At 38.0% G+C, this 20,160-nt stretch overlaps 1 protein-coding gene across 5 annotated transcripts in view; it reads right to left on the bottom strand.

Annotated features, from left to right (window-relative positions):
• The window catches only part of STXBP5L (syntaxin binding protein 5L), a 4,174,867-nt gene that overhangs the window by 660,631 nt on the left and 3,494,076 nt on the right, over positions 1-20,160 (bottom strand). For 3 of the 5 annotated variants that reach the window (XM_044071514.1, XM_044071515.1, XM_044071517.1), the window contains exons 19-20: positions 16,020-16,091; positions 3,668-3,733 (exon numbers count right to left, since the gene is read on the bottom strand). In XM_044071514.1, coding sequence (XP_043927449.1) covers positions 3,668-3,733; positions 16,020-16,091 — 138 coding nt within the window. The remainder of the gene's footprint in view (positions 1-3,667; positions 3,734-16,019; positions 16,092-20,160) is intronic. The other 2 variants (XM_044071516.1, XM_044071518.1) reach the window with 1 other exon arrangement.

Here is a 20,160-nt window from a genome sequence, read left to right as displayed (position 1 = left end):
TGTTGTAATTGTTTCTCCAGTCAACTTCCAGTTCTTCAGCCTGGTCTCTGTTGACCTTAGAGCCTTCTCTGACCATTGCTTGCAGCTGATTGTAGCAACTAGTGGTTTATGCTGTGGGCTGACTGTTTCACTGGAGGATGACTTTGGAATCATGGATTCTGCTGCAATGCCATTTCCTTACTAGGAGTAGGTCTACCTGAATTGCATGTTGACTGCTCTTGCATGTGATCTTGTGACTCTCTCTCTTTCTGAACCATGTGTTGGCTACTATCAAGCCATTTCCCAGACAGAAGTCTAGAATGGCTTCTCCTTCTTTATTCCTGTTGCCCCACCCATGTGGATCCAAGGCAGTCCTCATATCCTGTTATGTCTGTCCCGATATGTGCGCTCAAGTCACCCATTATCAATACCAATTCATGTTGTCCTGCTTTATCTAGTAGGTTCTGCAACTGCTGTCTGAATGCTCTCTTTTCCTCACTATCACAACCCTGCTGTGGGGCATCGGCTGAGATTATGAATACTGCCCTATCATTACACTGGAGTTTGACTGCCATGAGTCTGTCATTAATTCTGATGATATCCCTTATTGCTTTCTGAAGCCTCTATCTCACCACAATTCCTACACAATTTCTAGCCTGGCTCCACCAGAGTAGACTCTGGATCCCAAGTGGCTTTGCTGCACTCCCCTTCCATCTTGTCTCCTGGATACATAGGATGTCCAGCCTCCTCCATCCTGTCAGTGAACCTACATTAAGCATAGCAATTCTCAGTTCATGTTTTGCAGGTTGGTTGGTTTTACATCCAGCTTTCGCTCACCAGAGCTATCCCAGGTAAAGCACACATGAGACATATCACATCATCACTTGTACAATTTAGAATTATCACAGTTAATCCATGTTGCTTGGGTATTTTGTTAGGCTATAAAATGTACTCAAGATCTTGTGACATGGTTTTTATTTTATGTTAGCTGCAGTAGGTAAAATGTTTAGAAACTCAATGATTTAATAACTCGAAAGTATCTATGTTTTTCTGTTTTGTAAGAATAACCACAGATGGAAACTCAGCTCCCAAAGAAAAGTACCCATTAAAATTGGTATACTCTAACACACTTTTCCAATTTTATGATTATTTTTTTTATTTAAAAATTTTGGTTAAAAAAATCAATTTTAACTTCAGTTTTCTGTTTACCATTTCGAACCCATTTTTTGTTTTATTACTAGATGGTAAAATACCTTCCAGCTGACTGGGAAGCACATGATACTCAAAAGTCATTGCACCAATGATTTTCTGAGATGTAAGACCCCCCCAGTGATGATTATAATTAAGGGCAGTACATGAGCTCTCTTTCTGCATTAATAGAGGAGTCAATGCCCCTTGTCCATAGATAAAGAAAAAAACTATTTTTATTGCAATTCTACAGAAATGTCTTTTGACTCTATAATGACATCACATCTCCTTTACTGGGGAAATAATGCATTATAATAAAATATCTTATAAAATTAGTAACTTAAAGTTCAACAATATTAATCATTTTTGGATATAGTGAGGGGAGGGGGGCTATGTTTCAACACTTCCCAAACTCTCTATATATTACCTCTGAAGATGTACAAACTCATTGAAAAAAGAAACATATTAAAAAGCTCAATGTTCCCTTTTCTGAGTTGCACAGCATAATAATATGTAAAAAAAAAAAAAAAAAACAAGTTTCAATGTATTAAAATACAATGTTATAGTTGCACTGGATTCAAAGCAACAAATGGAAACATAATAAACAAAAGTATTCCCTTTCTTTCAGACATTTTGCTTTGCAGTTTCAGGCTTTTTTTAAGCTAGTATTCATCAAAATACATGTTAAAAGCATTAGATAGGTAGCATTACAGTATACAGTGCTTTATGTAAATGTTCTTATGCACAAATCAGGTGTGTAAAAAGAAACAACTATCACTTACATGCATGAGTAAAGCAATGCAGTAGCCTCAATTTGGCATTTAAAAACAATGTAGGAATGAAGTGTCAAATCATTTTTTTTCAGTTTCTTATTGTGATTCAAAACCTAGGAAGTAAATGATAATTTGCAGTACTGACTACAGCAGTACATAGTAATACAAATATTGTAGGCATTAAAAGGTCAGTATTTACACAAGAAAATTATTACTCAATTTTTATTTTCTTATCATTTGCATATTGATAAGGCAATTAACAATGCAGTGCATTGTATGAACAACTAACAAAATCCACTTTGCATTGATACTTGTTTTAAATACCTCTTTTAGCATAACAATGATTACAGATAACCACTTCCAAACATTTAATTGGCCTTGGCTTGCAGGTTATACAGATGTGCTGTTCTTATGAAGCCTGGAATGCACACAAATTTGATAGGCAATTTCCACGTGGTAAAGGATATTAACAGTGGAAAGATTTAGAAAAAAGGTAGCCCCAGAGCTCAATTATCTCTGAACTTCTTGATAAAGTCTGAGGCTGTTTTACAGAACCACTGAAAGAAATGTGTTCACTAAGTAGTTAACTGATTGTAGAGTTATAAATAGATATAGATATATACATATACATATACAAATACACATATGTGCATACATGTGTAATTAAGCGATATACCATGTTTGGGTGTGTGTAATGTAGGGTTTACTCATGGTTAGTGATGTTTCAAGGATAGTAAAGTTAAGCATTTCTTTCTTTTTTTGCACTCTTTTTTCTCCCCTGGAACCATCCTGACAGCAGTCACAGTGCCCCATATCCATGGTATCTACCGGTCACTCCAATTATCCCTTGGACTATTACCAAATTTGACATCAGGGTAAACATAGATTCTAAGGGCATCCTGGGTGGTTGCCACTGTCCTGCCATCAGCCGGGGGGGGGGGGCGTCTAATTTAATCCTATCCCATTTCTCCTCAGGGTGCATTCTGAGACTGGCCTTAGGGGAAGTGCAATGGGGAGACAATACCTCCACACTTTCGCATGGTGCTACCAATGGTGAGCTGCCCCACCCCTTCTACCAAGCACATTGTAACTGGCTTCCTGGCTTTCGCCATGAAGTTTCTATTGCTCTGCTTGTCCTGCTCACTAGCCCCCTCTCCCAAATATGGGCACACCCATTCTCCCTGCTGATCCATCAATTGCCAGAGATGCTAATCAAACCCAGACAGACTGGGCTGTAGTCAGGGCTTTATCCCTATATGTCACCAGAGTGATTTAAAATATTTCTTTCTTAATGTTTTATTTCAACAGTTTAAGTTTCAATAAATGTGTAGTCTGTTTTTTAAGCCATTTTTCAGAAAGTTCAAACAAAATGTGTTTTTGAACATTGAATAAGCATTTTTTATATATTTATTAATTCTTTGTTTTTCAAAATGGCATTAATGCAGCTTTATTTTTGCCAACCAGTATGAACATGTGCAGTCACAGATACATTTCATTACGATATCTACTCACTACTTCCAGATTAGAGCTTGAAACACCACACTTGCATTTTTCTCTGCATTATCCACTGACATGAGTTCACCTGTTTCATCACAACCACTATCACCTTAGAGATACATTTTTTTTCTCTTTCCTAGGTTTAACAGATGACACTAATGAAACACGGCGATAGATGATACACTAGGACAAGACAGATTTTTTTTTTGAGAAAATCTGTTGATGTTTACCTGAGGTGGGGGATTTGCAGCGTTCTAACTCCAAAGATACTGGGCTATCTGCAAGTTCTGTCAGACCTGCAAAAAAACAGAAAATGTGGAAGGTGAGGTAACATCACCTGGAGCTAAACAACAGAACTGGAAAGAAGATACAATGATCTGATGTTGTACTCTGCACATTGTAAAATTCCTACTAAAACAGCAGGACATTGGTTATGACGTCATTGAATGAAGACATGCATTAATCGGTGCACAAATGGTTACTGATGAAAACCAGTAATACCTTCAATTAGCATTCTGAAAAAAGAAATGAAATATGAATAAAAAATACAAAGGCAAAAAATTACCTAATATTAACCACTGAAAACATATTATTAATGCCTCAACGTAATGCTTTTAGGACGTTGAGCAAACTGTTAAATGCTAAACTGCAGAGTTTACTTAATAGTTTTCATTATGACATCTACATTAATAATAAATAAACATGCCACTATGTTTAATTATTTTTCCAGTGCACAGTAATAGCCATAAGCCATGCCAGATAAAATTTCATTTAAGTGGCATAGCAAATGAAAAAAATCTATTTTTCTTCTGCCCATTTCATACTTTGTCAGACTTTAGCCAACATAACTGCTAATGCCTTATCATTCATAATCACAAATTTTGTGATCCTATGCAAAATATATTTACAACTATTTTGTTTTTAAAACTCAAAAATTATTCAGAAGAAATTTTTTTTTCAACGCAATACACATTCCTCAGTTTGGAATATGGACTTTCCAAAACTACTGAGATAGATTCCCATTAAAAATGTGGATTAGGGAAATGGGAATTGCACATAACAATACTACTTGTCTACTTTTTCTGCCATACTGCAGGGCTACTAAGGAACACTGTAAAAAGTCTTTAAAGTATAATACAGCATAATATAATGCAATGCAGCACAAAAGCACAGCACAACAGAACACAGTACATAACACAGCAGCCAGTATAATAAAAATAAGACAATACAATCAGTATAACTCATTACAGTACAACACAATACAGGGAAGTGAGCCACAGCTCAGTAACCTCAACAAATCCCACAGAGTCTTAGCACTAGAAAAATCATGTGCAAATAGCCTTCAGTTGTGACACAGAATAGTTCAAGGTATTAACCACCTTCACTGGATGTTCAGGATCATGCACAGCACATTACAGTAGAGAAGATCTAAACCCTACTTTTATATGCTGTGTTCTGCCATCATGTATTACTATGAATAATAAACCTAGCAATCATTCCACATAATGGTAGAGCTACATTCATTACTATAATATGATAATGAGGGAATCTGGTGCTTTGAATGCTCCAGGTTGGGGCAGCTTACCAGATGCACTTTGCTGGCTCACAGTCATTAAGCATGATGGTGGGACTAGGTTAATTGAGTAATATAGTAAGAATCATTGCTTGCTGTCCTTACATATAAAATTGAGAAAAAATATCTTGTCATTTTTCTGGGTTCGAATACTGCCTTGTGGATTCTGTCAAAGGATCTGGTTCTTTGCAGGCTTCTACTGGTGGCATCTCACCATCATCACTGTGCTGGGCAGGTTTGGTTAAGGTAGCAGGCTTGCTTTACTGTAGGCAACTCTGTTGCCAGTATGTATTTCACTTCTGTGGGATGGAAGTGTTGTCTTTTTGACCTTTTGTATACTGAGCAGCACATTAGAAGGGAAGGGGGAATCACTGCACTGCAAAGTACACCGGTTTTGTATTGCGGATCGCTGTGGTCCTAAAGGCTACCATGTTAGCATCAGCCAATACTGTAGTGGTGCTGCTTTATGTATGATCAGGAGAAGGACATTTTCGTATATGTACTCTGTGCATGGATAATCCCCACACAATGGAGTAAAAGCATATGGTCTTATCTATTTTGGGTAAATCCTTATGAATCACTTAGAACTTTAGCACACAGGTATACTGCATGGCAGTTCTGGTGCACTGGTTATGAACATTTATGACTAGGGACATGTATTTATAAAGGAGGAACTATGCTGAATTTTGGCTAAATGATATGTGTTTTGATTAGACCTAGAGATTTAGAATCAGCTCTGGCTGGTGTTTTATTATTCCATAAGACATGCAAAGCACTTTTTCTCACGCATTTTATAAGGAAAAATAACTTCCCTTTGGAAGGTTTAATGCTTAATTCTGACTGGCTGAAGGAATTGCCCTTCATGTTCTTACTGTATAATGTTAAAAAAAAAACAATTCTGTATATATCTACTTGCACAGAAATCCATGGTAAAGTTTTATTTCTAGAGCCCACCATGTAAAAAGTACAGTTGTGTACACTTACCATAAATGTAGATGTTCGAGTGTATTCACTGTTGCAGTCATTACCTGTGGATTATCCCTGCTGTGGTAGCTGTTGGCCAGCCTGAATACCAGAGTCAATATTTTTGTGCCCTAGCTAGTGTCGCCTGTAGTCTGATGTCAGGTCGTCAGTACTATAAAGCAAGGCAGCCAATGTCATTACATCAGTTTTTCTTGCCATAACCCATCAGAAGCACAAGGAAAAAGAGAGTAGTAGTCCTGGTGGCTAAAAGCCACCCTGGGAAGCATGTGTTCCCCTAGGGGATGATGAGAAAATGGGGCTGGAGGGATAAAACCAAGACTGCACAGTGAATACACTCGAACATCTACATTTATGGCAAGTGTACACAACTGTACTATGTTCGTCATGTTTCACTGTTGCAGTCATCACCTGTGGGAGGATTCCCAAAGCTGAGGTAAAGGGTGGAAGGAAAGATAGAGTCCTAGGTATGGGTCAGGAGGCCCTGCAGAATTGCAGAGGCAAACCCTGCCCTAGCCTTCAAAAAGAGAGGTAGGTGGTAATGCTTTGTAAAGGTATGGACAGAGGTACAGGTGGTCTCTTCAAATATGTTCCTGGTAGGTACTCCTCTAAAGAAGGTAGTGGAAGTGTAGGTTGCCCTATTTGAGTGGGTACAGACTGACCTAGGGATGGGTTTCCCATGTAGTCTGTTACAGAAATGGATACAGTGTGAAATCCATTTGGAAATGGTTTGTTTGGATATGGGCTTCCCCTCTGCCCCTAGGGCAAAGCTTACAAGAAGCTAGTCAGTTTTTCTGAATGGTTTAGTGCAGTTCAGATAGTATCTGAGTTGTCTGTGCACATCTAGTGAGTGTAGAATTCTTTCCCCCTTATTTTGGGGGTTGAGAATGAAGTTGGGCAGGTGTATTGCCTGGTTAAGGGTCACATCACATACCACCTTTGGCATAAAAAAGTGATTAGTCCTCAGGGAGACTCTGTCTGCATGAAAAATTATGAAGGGCTCGACCGCCATGAGAGCTTGAAGCTCTGAGACCCTTCTGGCAGAGGTGATATCTAGTAGGAAGGCAGTCTTCCAGGAGAGGTATTTCAATTCTGTTGAAGTGGTAGCTAACACATAATTCAGGTCCCGGGGTGGAATAGGAGGTCTTCTGGGAGGCCTGATATTAGAAGCTCCTCTGAGGAATTGTTTAACCAATGGATGAGAGAAGAGGGGTGGGTCTGAATCATAATGGGCAAAGATGGCCGAGGCATGGATTTTAATAGAGGAGAAAGAGAGGCCACTATTCAGCAACTCTGCTAAGTAATCCAGGATGAGGGGGATGGGAGGTTGGGAGGTACTAGCCCCTTTTGATTGCTTCCAAGAGCAGAATTTCCATTTTTCTACATAAGATTTTCTTGTGCTGGGTCTTCTTGCCTCTGTGATGATGTCCAGGACCTGTTTGCTTAACAGTAACGTCTTGTTAGTTTTCAGTGTATGAGCCATGCTGAAAGTTTGAGACTCTGCAGGTCTGGGTGCAGTACCTTCCCCCTCTCCTGGGTCAAGAGGTCTAACCTTATGGGAAGCAGCTTGGGGGGCTGTAGGGTCAGACAGCATAGTAAGGGCTACCGATGTTGTCTGGGCCAATCTGGAGCAGTGAGGATGGCCTTTGGTCTCTCCTCTCTTATTTTGATCAGAACCTTGGGAAGAAGGGGCAGAGGAGGGTATGTGTACACAAAGAGGGAGCTCCAGGTGAAGGTCAAGGCATCCACCTTCCATGCTAGGAGGTGATACTCCCCTGGTGCAAAACTTGTGCAGCTGGTGGTTGATGTGCGAGGCAAAGAGGTCCACCTCTGGGGTCCCTCACTCTTGGGTGATTTGCAGAAAGATTTCTCTGTGGAGCTGCCATTCATGGGGGTCCAGTAAGTTTCTGCTTAGGTGGTCTGTCAGTGTGTTGTTGATCCCTGGTAAGTACTGGGCAATTAGGTGTAGTCCCATGGAGGTGGCCATAAGCCACAAACTCATGGCTAACCTGCACAGGGGGTAAGATTGGGTGTCCCCTTGCTTGTTGATATACCACATTACTGTGGTGTTGTCTGTTTTTATAAGGAGGACCCCTGACCTGAGATGGGGTTGGAAGGAAGCCAGAGCATTTTGCACTGCCATCAGTTTTTTTCTGGTTGATGTGCAAGTGGAGCTGCTGGGCATTCCAAAGGCCTTGGGTACACCTGCCTACTAGGTGAGCTCCCCAAGCTATGTCTGAGGCATCAGAGGTCATTGTCTGGATGGACGGGTGGAGGATGAAGGGAAGACCCTTGTTCATGGCACAGGTCTCTGCCCACCAGAGAAATTCATCCCTTATGCTAGGGATCAGTGGGAGGTGGTCTCTAGGGACCAAGAGTGCTGACACCAAAAGGTTCTTTAAGTACCACTGAATCTTTCTCATGCGAAGCCTGGTGAGAGGGATGAGGAGGATGCAAGATGCCATGTATCCCAGGCTTGCAGGAACATCATCACATTGAGGTGATTTCTGGAAGCCAGCTGGGTGAAGTAGAGAGGCAGGAAACTCTGCTTTTCTGGGGATAGGAAGACCATTAGGGTTGCTGTGTCTAGCACAGGTCCCAGGAAAGCTATTTTTCTGGTGGAGTTTTGCTTTGATTGTTTTCTTGTTGATGGTGAACCTTAGGAAAGTCAGGAGTTTTTTGACAAAGAGAAGGTCCTGGAGCAATTTTTCCTTGCTGTTCACCTGAATGAGGCAGTCATCCAGGTAACGGTAAATCTGTATATTCTCTGTCTGCAGAAAACTATAGCTGGGGCCAAGTATTTGGCGAATACTCTGGGAGCAGTAGATAAGCCAAAGGGAAGTACAGAGAACTGAAAGTGCTGATTGCCTGCTCTGAAGCGTAGGAATTGTCTGCATGATTTCCTGATGGGGATGTGGAGGTAGGCATCTTTTAGGTCTAGTGTCACCAGCCAGGCATTCTGAATGAGGATAAGCAGGATCTGCTGCAAGGTTAGCATTTTGAATCTGGGGACCACCAAGGAGGTGTTCAGTTTGGATAGATCCAGGATGGGGTGCCAAGTGCCCTCTTTTCTGGGAACAAGGAATAGTCTGGAGTAAAAACCTTTTCCTGTTTGCTCCGGAGGGTTCAGGTTCTACTGCCCCCTGGAATATTAGGGTTTTTACCTGTTTTAATGCCTCTGCCCACTGGTTTTGTGGGGAGATATGGGTAAACTCTTAGAATTGGGAGTTCGCTGAAGTAGAATCTGAATCCCTGAGAAATTATTTTTAAGACCCATTGGTCCTTGGTTATAGAGACCCAATTGTCCTTGAAGAGGGTGAGCCTTCCTCCTAGTTTTAGATGAGTGAAAGGAGGGCAGAGAGGGAAGGTAGAGTCATTGTGAATGCTTACCATAGAAGCTTGGCTTAGAACTCCCTGCCTTGGAGGCTGAAGTGGTCCATTGATTGTTTCTTTGCTGGCCCTGGGATGGGGGCCTGGATGTCCTGTCCCTGTGGGGCTTACTTTGGCCCTGTCTGCTGGGAGCAGGATAGTCACAGTGTTTACAGGGGAAGTTCCTGCTGAATCTGGGCAGTTGAACTTGAAAGAAATATTTTACTTTTTGCATAGATTTTGCTTTGTCTTCCATCTTTTTAAGTACCTCTTCTGCTTTTTCCCCAAATAGGCATTCCTTATCTAGGGGTGCATCAATAAGTTTAGACTTGACATGATCAGGGAGAGGTTGTTCCTTTAGCCATGCATGTCTTCTAATAACAGATCCTGTCACTGCTGCCCTGCTAGAGGCTTCTAGGGCATCATATCCACACTGTAATGAGTGCTTGGCCACTTGACAAGCAGAGTGTAGTAATTCTGCCAGCTCTTTTGAGTTGGCACCATCAGGGGAGGAAGCAATCCTCTGTTTTAATTGTTCCAAAGTGTGTTGTTGATATTTTAACATATGGAACTGACAACTGAGTGCTCTGAGAGCTACGGTTGCAGAGGTGTATTCTTTCTTGCCCAATCTGTCCAGAGCTCTGGAGTCTTTGTCAGAAGGAAGAGGATTCTTGGCAGAACTAGTCTTAACTCCTTTGGGTCCCTGTGTAATGACCTCAGGGTCTACAGCAGGGTTCCTGTACAGGTATTTGTGAGAATCCGGTACTCTGTAGTACCTGTCAGGTTTAGCTGGGACAGGAGGCAGAGCATCAGGCGCTAAACTGGATTCAAGGAAAACATCATCCACCACATCTAGAATAGGTGGGATGCCCAGGAGTCTGTGCTGGGGCAGGTCCAGAAACTCTCTAAGTTGTTTCTTTGACTGTGGGTAGTCCTGAGATTCCTATTGAAAATGCTCCCTGAAAAACTGAAGGGGTTCCCCAAAGGAGAGGTCCTCTGGAGGGGATGCAGAGGGGATGGATTCTCCTGCATCTGAATCCTCATAAACAGTTAAGGGCTGTTGTTCCTCTTCAGAGGCAGGATATTCAGAATCCTCAGACTTCTGGTCTGTCATAATTTCTGGAGAAGGAACCCTTTTTCTTTTAGGAGTGGGGGCTTGAGTACCTCGGATAAGGGAGATGAGATCCTCCACCATTTTAAGCATTTTAGCATGGGGTGGCAGAGCAGTAACAAGATGCTAGCTAGAAGCAGATTTCCTAGGAGTGGCCTGGCTTCAAGGCCTAAGAGAATCCGTTGGTCTCTGAGGAATGGTAGTCTGAAGAGTAGATATTGGTTTTGTCTAGAATTGGTAGTGCGAATGGCCTCCTCAGAAGTCAGTGCCTGTGTCGCGGCTCTGGACCCAACCGAGGGAGAGACAGCCAAAGGCTCAGAAGACAAAGTGAATTTTTGAGGCATACCAGACTGCGAAAGGGTCTCAGCAGAGGCCTGCATAGAAAGCGAGTCAGGCATCATGGGCTACAAAAGGGCCTCACGGAATTCCAGAGAACCGATGACTTGCTTAGCAGTAATGTCATTGGAAGGCTTAGCCTTGTGTGGCCTGTCTCTATCTTTATGTTTTTTCGGAATGTCGTCGGAATGTTTGCTAATGGACACCATATTGAAATTCGAAGACAGAATATGAAAATAATTGTCTGCAAAAAGAGCTCTACAGTGAATGGTTCTCACATTAAATAGGGCACAGAACCAGTAATGAGGGACGTCGTGGTCTGGGCCTAAACAAGTGATGCAGTAAGAATGAAAGTCTCAGTGTGGGATCTGCTTTCCACAAGTGAGACAATTATTAACTTATTTGGGCATCGGTTAGAGCAAGAAAAAAGGGTCCCCAATGGGGTACTTATCTTTAGACGTTTTCAGCTGAAATTCGACTTCTGGTAGCAACAGACCGGCACTCATGTGAACTACTTCTGCTATGGGCTCCATGGCAAGAAAGACTGATGTAATGATGTCAGCTGCCTTGCTTTATAGTACTGATGACCTGACATCAGACTACAGACGATAGCAGCCAGTGCACAAAAACATTGACTCTGGTATTCGGGCCGGCCGAGGGCTACCACAGCAGGGATAACCCACAGGTGATGACTGCAACAGTGAAACATGAATAACATCAATAAGGCATATAATTTACTTTATGAAAGTAAAATTCTAAAGTAAAAGCTATCTTAGAACTTCGCCTACCACTGTTTCCTTCACTAGAGTTCAAAAGTGTTTTATGAATTAGAAGAAGTGCAGCCACACACTAATTAATATTTCTGTTCTAGCATATAAGCCTGCATTATGTTCATAATAACTTATATGAATCCTACTAAGTTTTCTTCGAGGAAACCACCATGCAGATTGTACTTCTATCATCACAGAATAGCTTTCTTAATAGCTAAATCATCCTTTAGAATACCACTTTTTCCTGAATTCATCTGATACTGCTGTCTCTCTGCATACTGTTTTAGCTTTGCATGAAACATCACACTGTTACCCTCTGGAATTTATTCCTCACCCATTATGTAACTGAAGCAATACTGGCAAGCTTTTAATCACAAGTAAGTAACTGAAGCAATGGTGGCAAGCTGTTAATCACAAGTGAGTAACTGAAGCAATGGTGGCACGCAGTTAATCACAAGTGAGCAGCTGAAGCAATGGTGGCAAGCTGTTAATCACAAGTAAGTAACTGAAGCAATTTCTTAATAGATAAATCATCCTTTAGACTGCCACTTTTTCCTGAATTCATCTGATACTGCTGTCTCTCTGCATACTGTTTTAGCTTTGCATGAAACATCACTGTTACCCTTTGGAATTTATTCCTCACCCAGTATGTAACTGAAGCAATAGTGGAAAGCTGTTAATCACAAGTGAGAAACTGAAGCAATGGTGGCAAGCTACTAATCCCAAGTGAGTAACTGAAGCAATGGTGGCAAGCTGTTAATCATAAGTGAGTAACTGAAGCAATGGTGGCAATCTCTTAATCACAAGTAAGTAACTGAAGCAATGGTGGCAAGCTGTTAATCACAAGTAAGTAATAAGTAACTGAAGCAATGGTGGCAAGCTGTTAATCACAAGTGAGTAACTGAAGCAATGGTGGCAAGCTGTTAATCACAAGTGAGTAACTGAAGCAATGCTGTCAAGCTGTTAATCACAAGTGATTAACTGAAGCAATGGTGGCAAGCTGTTAATCACAAGTGAGTAACTGAAGCAATGGTGGCAAGCTGTTAATCACAAGTGAGTAACTGAAGTAATGGTGGCAAGCTGTTAATCACAAGTGAGTAACTGAAGCAATGCTGTCAAGCTATAAATCACAACTGATTAACTGAAGCAATGGTGGCAAGCTAATCACAAGTGAGTAACTGAAGCAATGGTGGTAAGCTGTTAATCACAAGTGAGTAACTGAAGCAATGGTGGCAAGCTGTTAATCACAAGTGAGTAACAGAAGCAATGGTGGCAAGATATTAATCACAAGTGAGTAACTGAAGCAATGGGGGCAAGCTGTTAATCACAAGTAAGTAACTGAAGGAATGGTGGCAAACTATTAATCACAAGTAAGTAACTGAAGAAATGATGGCAAGCTGTTAATCACAAGTAAGTAACTGAAGAAATGGTGGCAAGCTGTTAATCACAAGTAAGTAACTGAAGCAATATTGGAAAACTGCTAATCACAAGTAAGTAACTGAAGCAATGGTGGCAAGCAAGCTGTTAATCACAAATATATAGATAGTACTAGCAGGGTCAGATTAAACTTGAGAGCTATAGCTGAAATCATAAGGGAGTAGGACAGGGGAACCTGTAATAAAGAAATTCACAGCCTTTAAGAAAGTAGGTAATTCAGCCAATGTTTCATGTTTAAAACAAGGAAAATGTCTATTTATAAATCTACTGATGTTATCATCAAAGATACTTAGAAAACACAGTAATTTGTTGTAATGCCATTTAGTGACAATGAACACACATAAGACTAAATAAAAAGAAAGATAAAACAATGTTATATTGTATAGCACAGAGGGCATTAAAGAAAGAAGCTTTTACTGAAAACAAAGACATACAATTAATGCTATCCCACCATGCTACTTTATGGTAGAATGAATTATACAATACTACAGGATGCTTAAAGTGATGCACATTAGTACTACACACAAGTTCATGGTATGAACACAGACATATGTTTTCAATTATTTCTGTTCATTATCCTTTAGTGAGAATTACACTTAAGACATGTTTGCTTCTTCTTTCAAAATTCAATTTGTCATTTCTGAATTCACAGACATCTCTATGTATTTATATGTTATCTTATGTGTTTGGCAGCCATGTGGGTCAATGTTAATCGCAAGAGATGGTAATGTTTTGTAACAAATTTATCCTTGACCTGTATTATAGGAATTCATAGTAAAGTAAATGTCATTACTTTTAAATAGAGGAAAACATCATCAGATAGACATCATTATGTTTTGGTCAGTTTGCTTTATTAGCATATTATGGATGTCTGTCAGGTTACTTTTCTACATCTTAAACAGGAGTCTGATGTAAATTAACTCTTGTTTAAAATGGAGAGACCTTTTCTAAATTAAATCAACTTCCATCTCTGAAGTAGAACAAAATAAATGAACGGTTGCCTAAAACAACAGTTTTTTTTATAAAGACAAACATTAGTCACTAAGAGCATGCACATAGTGACAATACACACAACTCAATATAACCATGCAGTTTTATAATTCCTGTTTGCTCTACAAAAATAAGTTGAACCTGTCAAATGGTTATGGCTAACACTAAGTATTTAGTTTGATTACAGCATTTACAGGTGCTAAAGATAATATTTCACTTTAGCTATATGTTGATTTTATGAGGGGGTCAAGGCAACATAAAACGAAGCAAGTAGCTTCTGTTTGTATATAACACTGCAGAAGAGGATATTACTTTCATCAGTAACCATGAGTGAAACATTTAAACATTATATAAACATAACTATGAGTGAAACATTTAAACATTATATTAAAGACAGAACAATGAATGTGATACAACTGAGTAAATACAGCATACATTAAAACAAATGTGCTTACTTGACATCTTATGTTAACAAATGGCCACATGTAATGAAGCGTCATGATGTAGTTTTCTACGCATTAAAAATGATAAAGTTTGTAACGTTTATTTCTGTCTTTAGCACTAATGAAGATTTCTTCAATACAATTTTTAAGGATTGTATTATGTATTTTACAGTACACAATCTTATCTAGACACTACTTTGCTTTTATATTACTTAAAATCAATAAAAGGCTGCAAAATGCATGTAAGCAAAATGAATGGCTGCTTTAACCACACCTATTAGAAAATTATTAGTTTTATTACTATATATTAAGATACAAAATGTTTTAAAGAAATATAATAAAACCATATCATTTGAAAGAGCACAACTGCAAAGGAAATGACTTTATATTGTGTTATCTGTAACACTTGCCTCAAGGTTTATGAAATAGTCTAAAACGTGAAGGGACATACAGAGATCTAGTTTTATTTTTGGCATTATGAAAAGGAAACTAGTATTTATTCAATAATTCTTGAGTCATTTACATTTTTACAATTATATTACTGGCCTGAAAAAAAAAAAAAAAAAAAAAAAAAAAAAAACAATAAGCAATTCAGAAAAGCAGATGATCCAAAGGAAAAAAAAAATAGCCTGCTACAGTAAATGTAATTTTGCTGCTGTCAGATAATATATTTTGAATCAGATGTCCATTATATTTTACTTTTTGTCTGTTTTATTTTTGCTCATTCAAACAGGCATTTCATTATATTCATGAAACATGAACATGGTTTACTTTTTAATGTTACTTTATGTGGTGTATGGCATATTTATCTCTGTTTCACCATACTGCCCAGTCACTGTTACTAGACTATCTATTAGGAAAAAACATAAAGAAGCATCACTGTCATGTAACCAAAGTGACCTCTTTTGCTAGGACAAAATGGAAGAAGTGGTAGGAAAGAGAAAGAGCCAAAAGAAAGGGCGGGGGGAGAGAGAGAGGAAAAGGGATGGGGTAGAGTAAGACAGGTAATAACCAGTAAAGAGCAGTAAGAAGAAAAACAAAAATAAATATGCAGCCCTCCACTACATTTGATGCTGTTTACAAGATAGTATATAAAATCAATTAACAAGCAAGATCAGAGGTAGACTAAAATTAACCATTGCATTTAGCTGTGTATACCTCATACGTACTGAAGAAAAAAATACCTTTTGACTAGAATATCCCCCCTCCCTAATGTATTTATTAGAAGAATGAGTGAATGTTATCATTCGCTCAGATTTCATTAGTCTGAGATAAGTCTAGGGAAAATATTTAGTCTACTATTCTTAGATTTGTTAGGTTGCATGTTCTTCCTTTAATATTTATGTATTTTTATCTAAAATATAATGACATGCCTTTAAGAGAAGCTGCATGTAGCCTAAAGATACTAAATTACTTGACAAACTGAGAATATTTCTGTGAAATGCGGGAATCACACTTGTGATACAAATGTTGATGATGTCCCCACTGAAGAATGTTATCTGATTTGATTTTCTGCTCCATTTAGCAGCATGTCATTGCAAACCTTATGGCTTTCACGTCATAAAAACTTACTCTGATAGGAAGTACGGATCCTTTTCTTTGAATCTGAATAAAAGTTAGACAGGCCACGCATGCAAAAGTTGTCTTTCAGGCATGCCAGAGCACCCGTAGCAGCAGCATCAGCAGCAGGCAGAAGAAAGAGAGAAAAACAGGCCACAGTGAAAGGAAGGTGATACTGTAGTTAACCCCCAACCAAATAGGGTAAAAAGTTGCAAACGAAGTGTTGTCCTTTATCTGAATTATGTCATGCATTTAATATATCTAAAATGCAGTTATAAGAGAGAAACTAACAAAAAATAACACAACCAAAAGAAATATGTTAATGCATTTTTAGAAATGGTAATTACCTTTCTTTATCTCTCCAAATAAATGTTTTCAATGTTAATAATAAAAGTAAAATGCTTTACCAACAGAGTAATTCAACAGGACACACACACACACACACACACACACACACACACACACACACACACACACACTTTGATAACATATGTTTCAATGTGTATTTGTAAGGTAATAAAAGTCTAACTACTCGTGGTAGTGTTTGCATACATTAAGTATGTGCAACTGCTAGCTTCCTACTGCTCCTATGCAATGTCTAAATGAAAATCAAAGCCACAAAACAGCACAAATCACAAAACTCAAGAAACAACAAAGTGCTGGATGGATGCAATAAGACAACAAAGCCCAATAATGTAGTTTAGCTGTTTCTTTTGTTTTAATATAACGAGCTTCTTCAGAACAAAAGACAACCTCCGCATACACAGTTTTAAATAACATAATTGATTATTCACCCAATAGGCATCTTTGATGTATTAACACATAAGAATGGTTTCAATTAAACAGATGAATGCTAAAAAATAAACTGCAAAACATCACATCTTAAAATCCCTAATGTATTAAAATTAATAATAACATTTGTCACTTAAGAGACATTTAATATTCAATGTTACATTTAGACCTGGAATTCTTTCTACATCTAAAAAAACTTGCCACTTGAGCTCTTTAACTTTTAAAGCAGTGTTGAACTCTGTGATAAAGGACAATTGATTTAATACAAAGAAAATAAATTTCTTAAATTTCTACATTCCCCAGCATGTTTTGCTAAAGTGTTATTACAATCCTTCTTTTTAATAGTCAAACAGTGTTCATATATTCTTTTGTATAACGTTCGAGTAGTTTTCCCCATGTAAAATCCATTACAGCTTGTGCATGAAGCTAAATAAACTATCCCACAACTTTTGCAATTAAATCTACCCTTGCTGTATGCTGTCTTTTTGATGTGGGAAAAACAAATACTGTTAGAAGAATCAATAAATCTGCATGGTCTACAATTATAACAGGGATATGTGCCTCTAGGACCCCGATTATTGCTACCCCCAAAAGAATCTTGTATTTAAGCATATATTTAATGTTTACAACTTTTTATAAATGAAACTAGGATGTTACCCCCAAACTCTAGCCAAATCGCTATTTCCCAAAGTGACTTTCCGATTGTTAACAAAAACTTGTTTGATGTCATAAGAATCTAAACAAATAGGAATCAGAAATGCACATTTCAAGTATGTAGAATTTCTCTCTCCTTGTACTTTGGCTAAAAACCCACTAAGAAAAATGGGTGGAAACATATCATGTCTAGCATTCATAATCTCTTCTCTAAGGGATACCAATCTATCATATGGATATCCTCTCTGGACAATCATAGCAACAAGTATATCAATCTCATCGTAAAAACCAGAATTGTCTGAAATAAGTCTACTAAGATGAATCATTTGTCCTCATACTAAGTTAATTTTCATAAATGTAGGATGTCCACTCTGATAATGCAAAAACTTATTGGTGTAAGTGTCGTTCCTATAAATAGTACTAGAAAACTTTTTGTTTTCAACATCTATACTTATACTTAAATCCAAAAAATTAACTTTCTTATCTATACTACTTAGGACAAATCTTAGACCCCCCACTGTTAAGATTTATGTCACTTAAAAAAAATTTAATTGATCCATAGACCCATTCCAAATAAAAAAATAACAAGTCATCAATATAATGCCTATATAAAGACACCTGTTTAAATCTTTCTAATTTGACCAATACAGACAACTCCCACCAGCTTAAAAATACATTTGCAAAAGCTGTTGAGACTTTGGCACCCATGGCCACTCCACAAGATTGTTTGCAAATTTTTTGGTCAAAAATTAAGAAATTATTTTTTAATACTAGATATAATAATAAACAAATGGTATTGATCATCATACTAGCAAAAGTGGTATGATCCATCAAAAAGTTCCTAACGAATTCAATACCCATCACTTGGTCTATTGCTGTATACAATGACATATATCAACTGTGACCAAAAAAGTTTCAGTACCTGAGAAAATGTAATTTTTCAGCAAATCTAAAAATTGCCACGAGTCCATCAAGAAATATTTTGTCTGTGTGAACAACAGATTTAACAAATAATCTAAATAGTAAGAAATAGTAACTGTTTTACCTTTTTTGGCCGAAACAATTGGCCTAAAAGGTGGATTTGTAGAATCCTTATGAATCGTGGGTATTCCAAAAAGGATACCCAATAATGGTTCTTCCATAAATAAGAATTCAAAAGTAGCTAAATTAATATAGCCACGATTCAACAAATCCTTCAAACAATTATCTATACGTAAAAAGTTTTTCTTTACATAGTCTTTGCTAACTATACAATAACTGTTTTTGTCATTCAACAATCTGTTCATACAAGCATTATAATCCAAAACACTCATAATAACCATGCAGTTACCCTTATTGGCCTTCATAAACTGATATTGTTGACAATTTCTAAGGGAACACAAGGCTAAAGCATATTTAAGATTCAGCTTATAAAAAATTTTCTTATGTTTTGTATTACAAACTTGCCTAATGTCATTTTCACATAAATCACTGAACACATTTAATGTAGAAATCAACTTGGGATTCACATTACTTGGTTTTCTACATTCTAAAATATGGGGTTGTTCTATCCCATCAAAAACATATTTCAGATCTAACTCTCTAACATAAAGTTTCAAATCAATCACTGTGTCAGTTAAAGGTGCCTTAACTGGCGACACAAAAGAAAATCCTTTTTCCAAAATGTTAAATTGTTCATCTGTGAGAATTAAATCACTAAGATTGTAAATCTTACTAAGGGGAATTACTTTTTGCGATTCTTCCCTTTCTTCTTGGGACCGAGTTTCCCCTTTCCTTTGTCTTTCCCCACTCTCGCTTTCTCCACAGGAGAACCTGTATGAAAAGGGGGTTGTAAACCACTTCCCCACTTGTATTATGCTTTAGCAAATTACCACCTTCATGGTTACTGATAGAATCGTTGCTGTTGTTAGCACCATTAACTTGTGTTCTAATAATATCTGATTTTCCATGTCCACTTATGTCTGACAAATTGCTCTTACTCTTATTGTTTTTAGTGTTAAGAATGTAAGCTGAATTGTCAGCATACATGGAAAAATCTCATGCCAACTTATTACGTTTCCCAGATATTTAAGTGGCTATAAATCTCTGTAGCCTAGGCTGTACCCCATCATATAGAGATGTAAATGACATGAAACTGCCATCGTTCAATATTAAATCATTAAAAGCATTAACATCATTTTTAATGATTTCAATCATAGAACAATTGTGTTTAATCAACAGTTTCAAAGCTTCAACACCAGTTCTATTATAAAGTTCAACTAAATCTGTATAAATAGAGTCCAATGTAGAAATGTCATTTGAAAACCGATAGCATCTCAGACCAAAAGGGACTTGCTGCCGTTCAGCACAAGTCTGCAAATAAAAGTTGTCATATTCCAGAGACCGCAGCTTAAAAAGTTTATTTTCTAATAAAAAATGTTAGACTTACAGTTACATTGTGTCGACATATTCTGTTGTAAATTATTGGCTCCAGAAATGTCTTGTTTAAAATTACTGATAGCAGCAAAAGGATTTACCAAATAAGCGTGGACAAAATCCACTCCATTAGCACCCCCGGAACTTCCAAAAACTGTAGAGTCACTTCTGGAACTCCCCGCGGAAACCCTTCTGTTCTCTTGCACTGCAGTGATTGGTTGAGGCCTGTCCAACACCGATACTGATAGATCTGTTGATTTTATTAAGTAAAGCTTGTGCTTTACTAATTGCT

This window comes from Protopterus annectens, chromosome 5.part0 (assembly GCF_019279795.1).
Source record: "Protopterus annectens isolate FY-2018-M chromosome 5.part0, PAN1.0, whole genome shotgun sequence".
In the NCBI taxonomy this organism is placed as follows: Eukaryota; Metazoa; Chordata; order Ceratodontiformes; family Protopteridae; genus Protopterus; species Protopterus annectens.
Note: the sequence above shows the minus strand (reverse complement) of the source record. Positions and strands in the feature narration are given on the sequence as shown.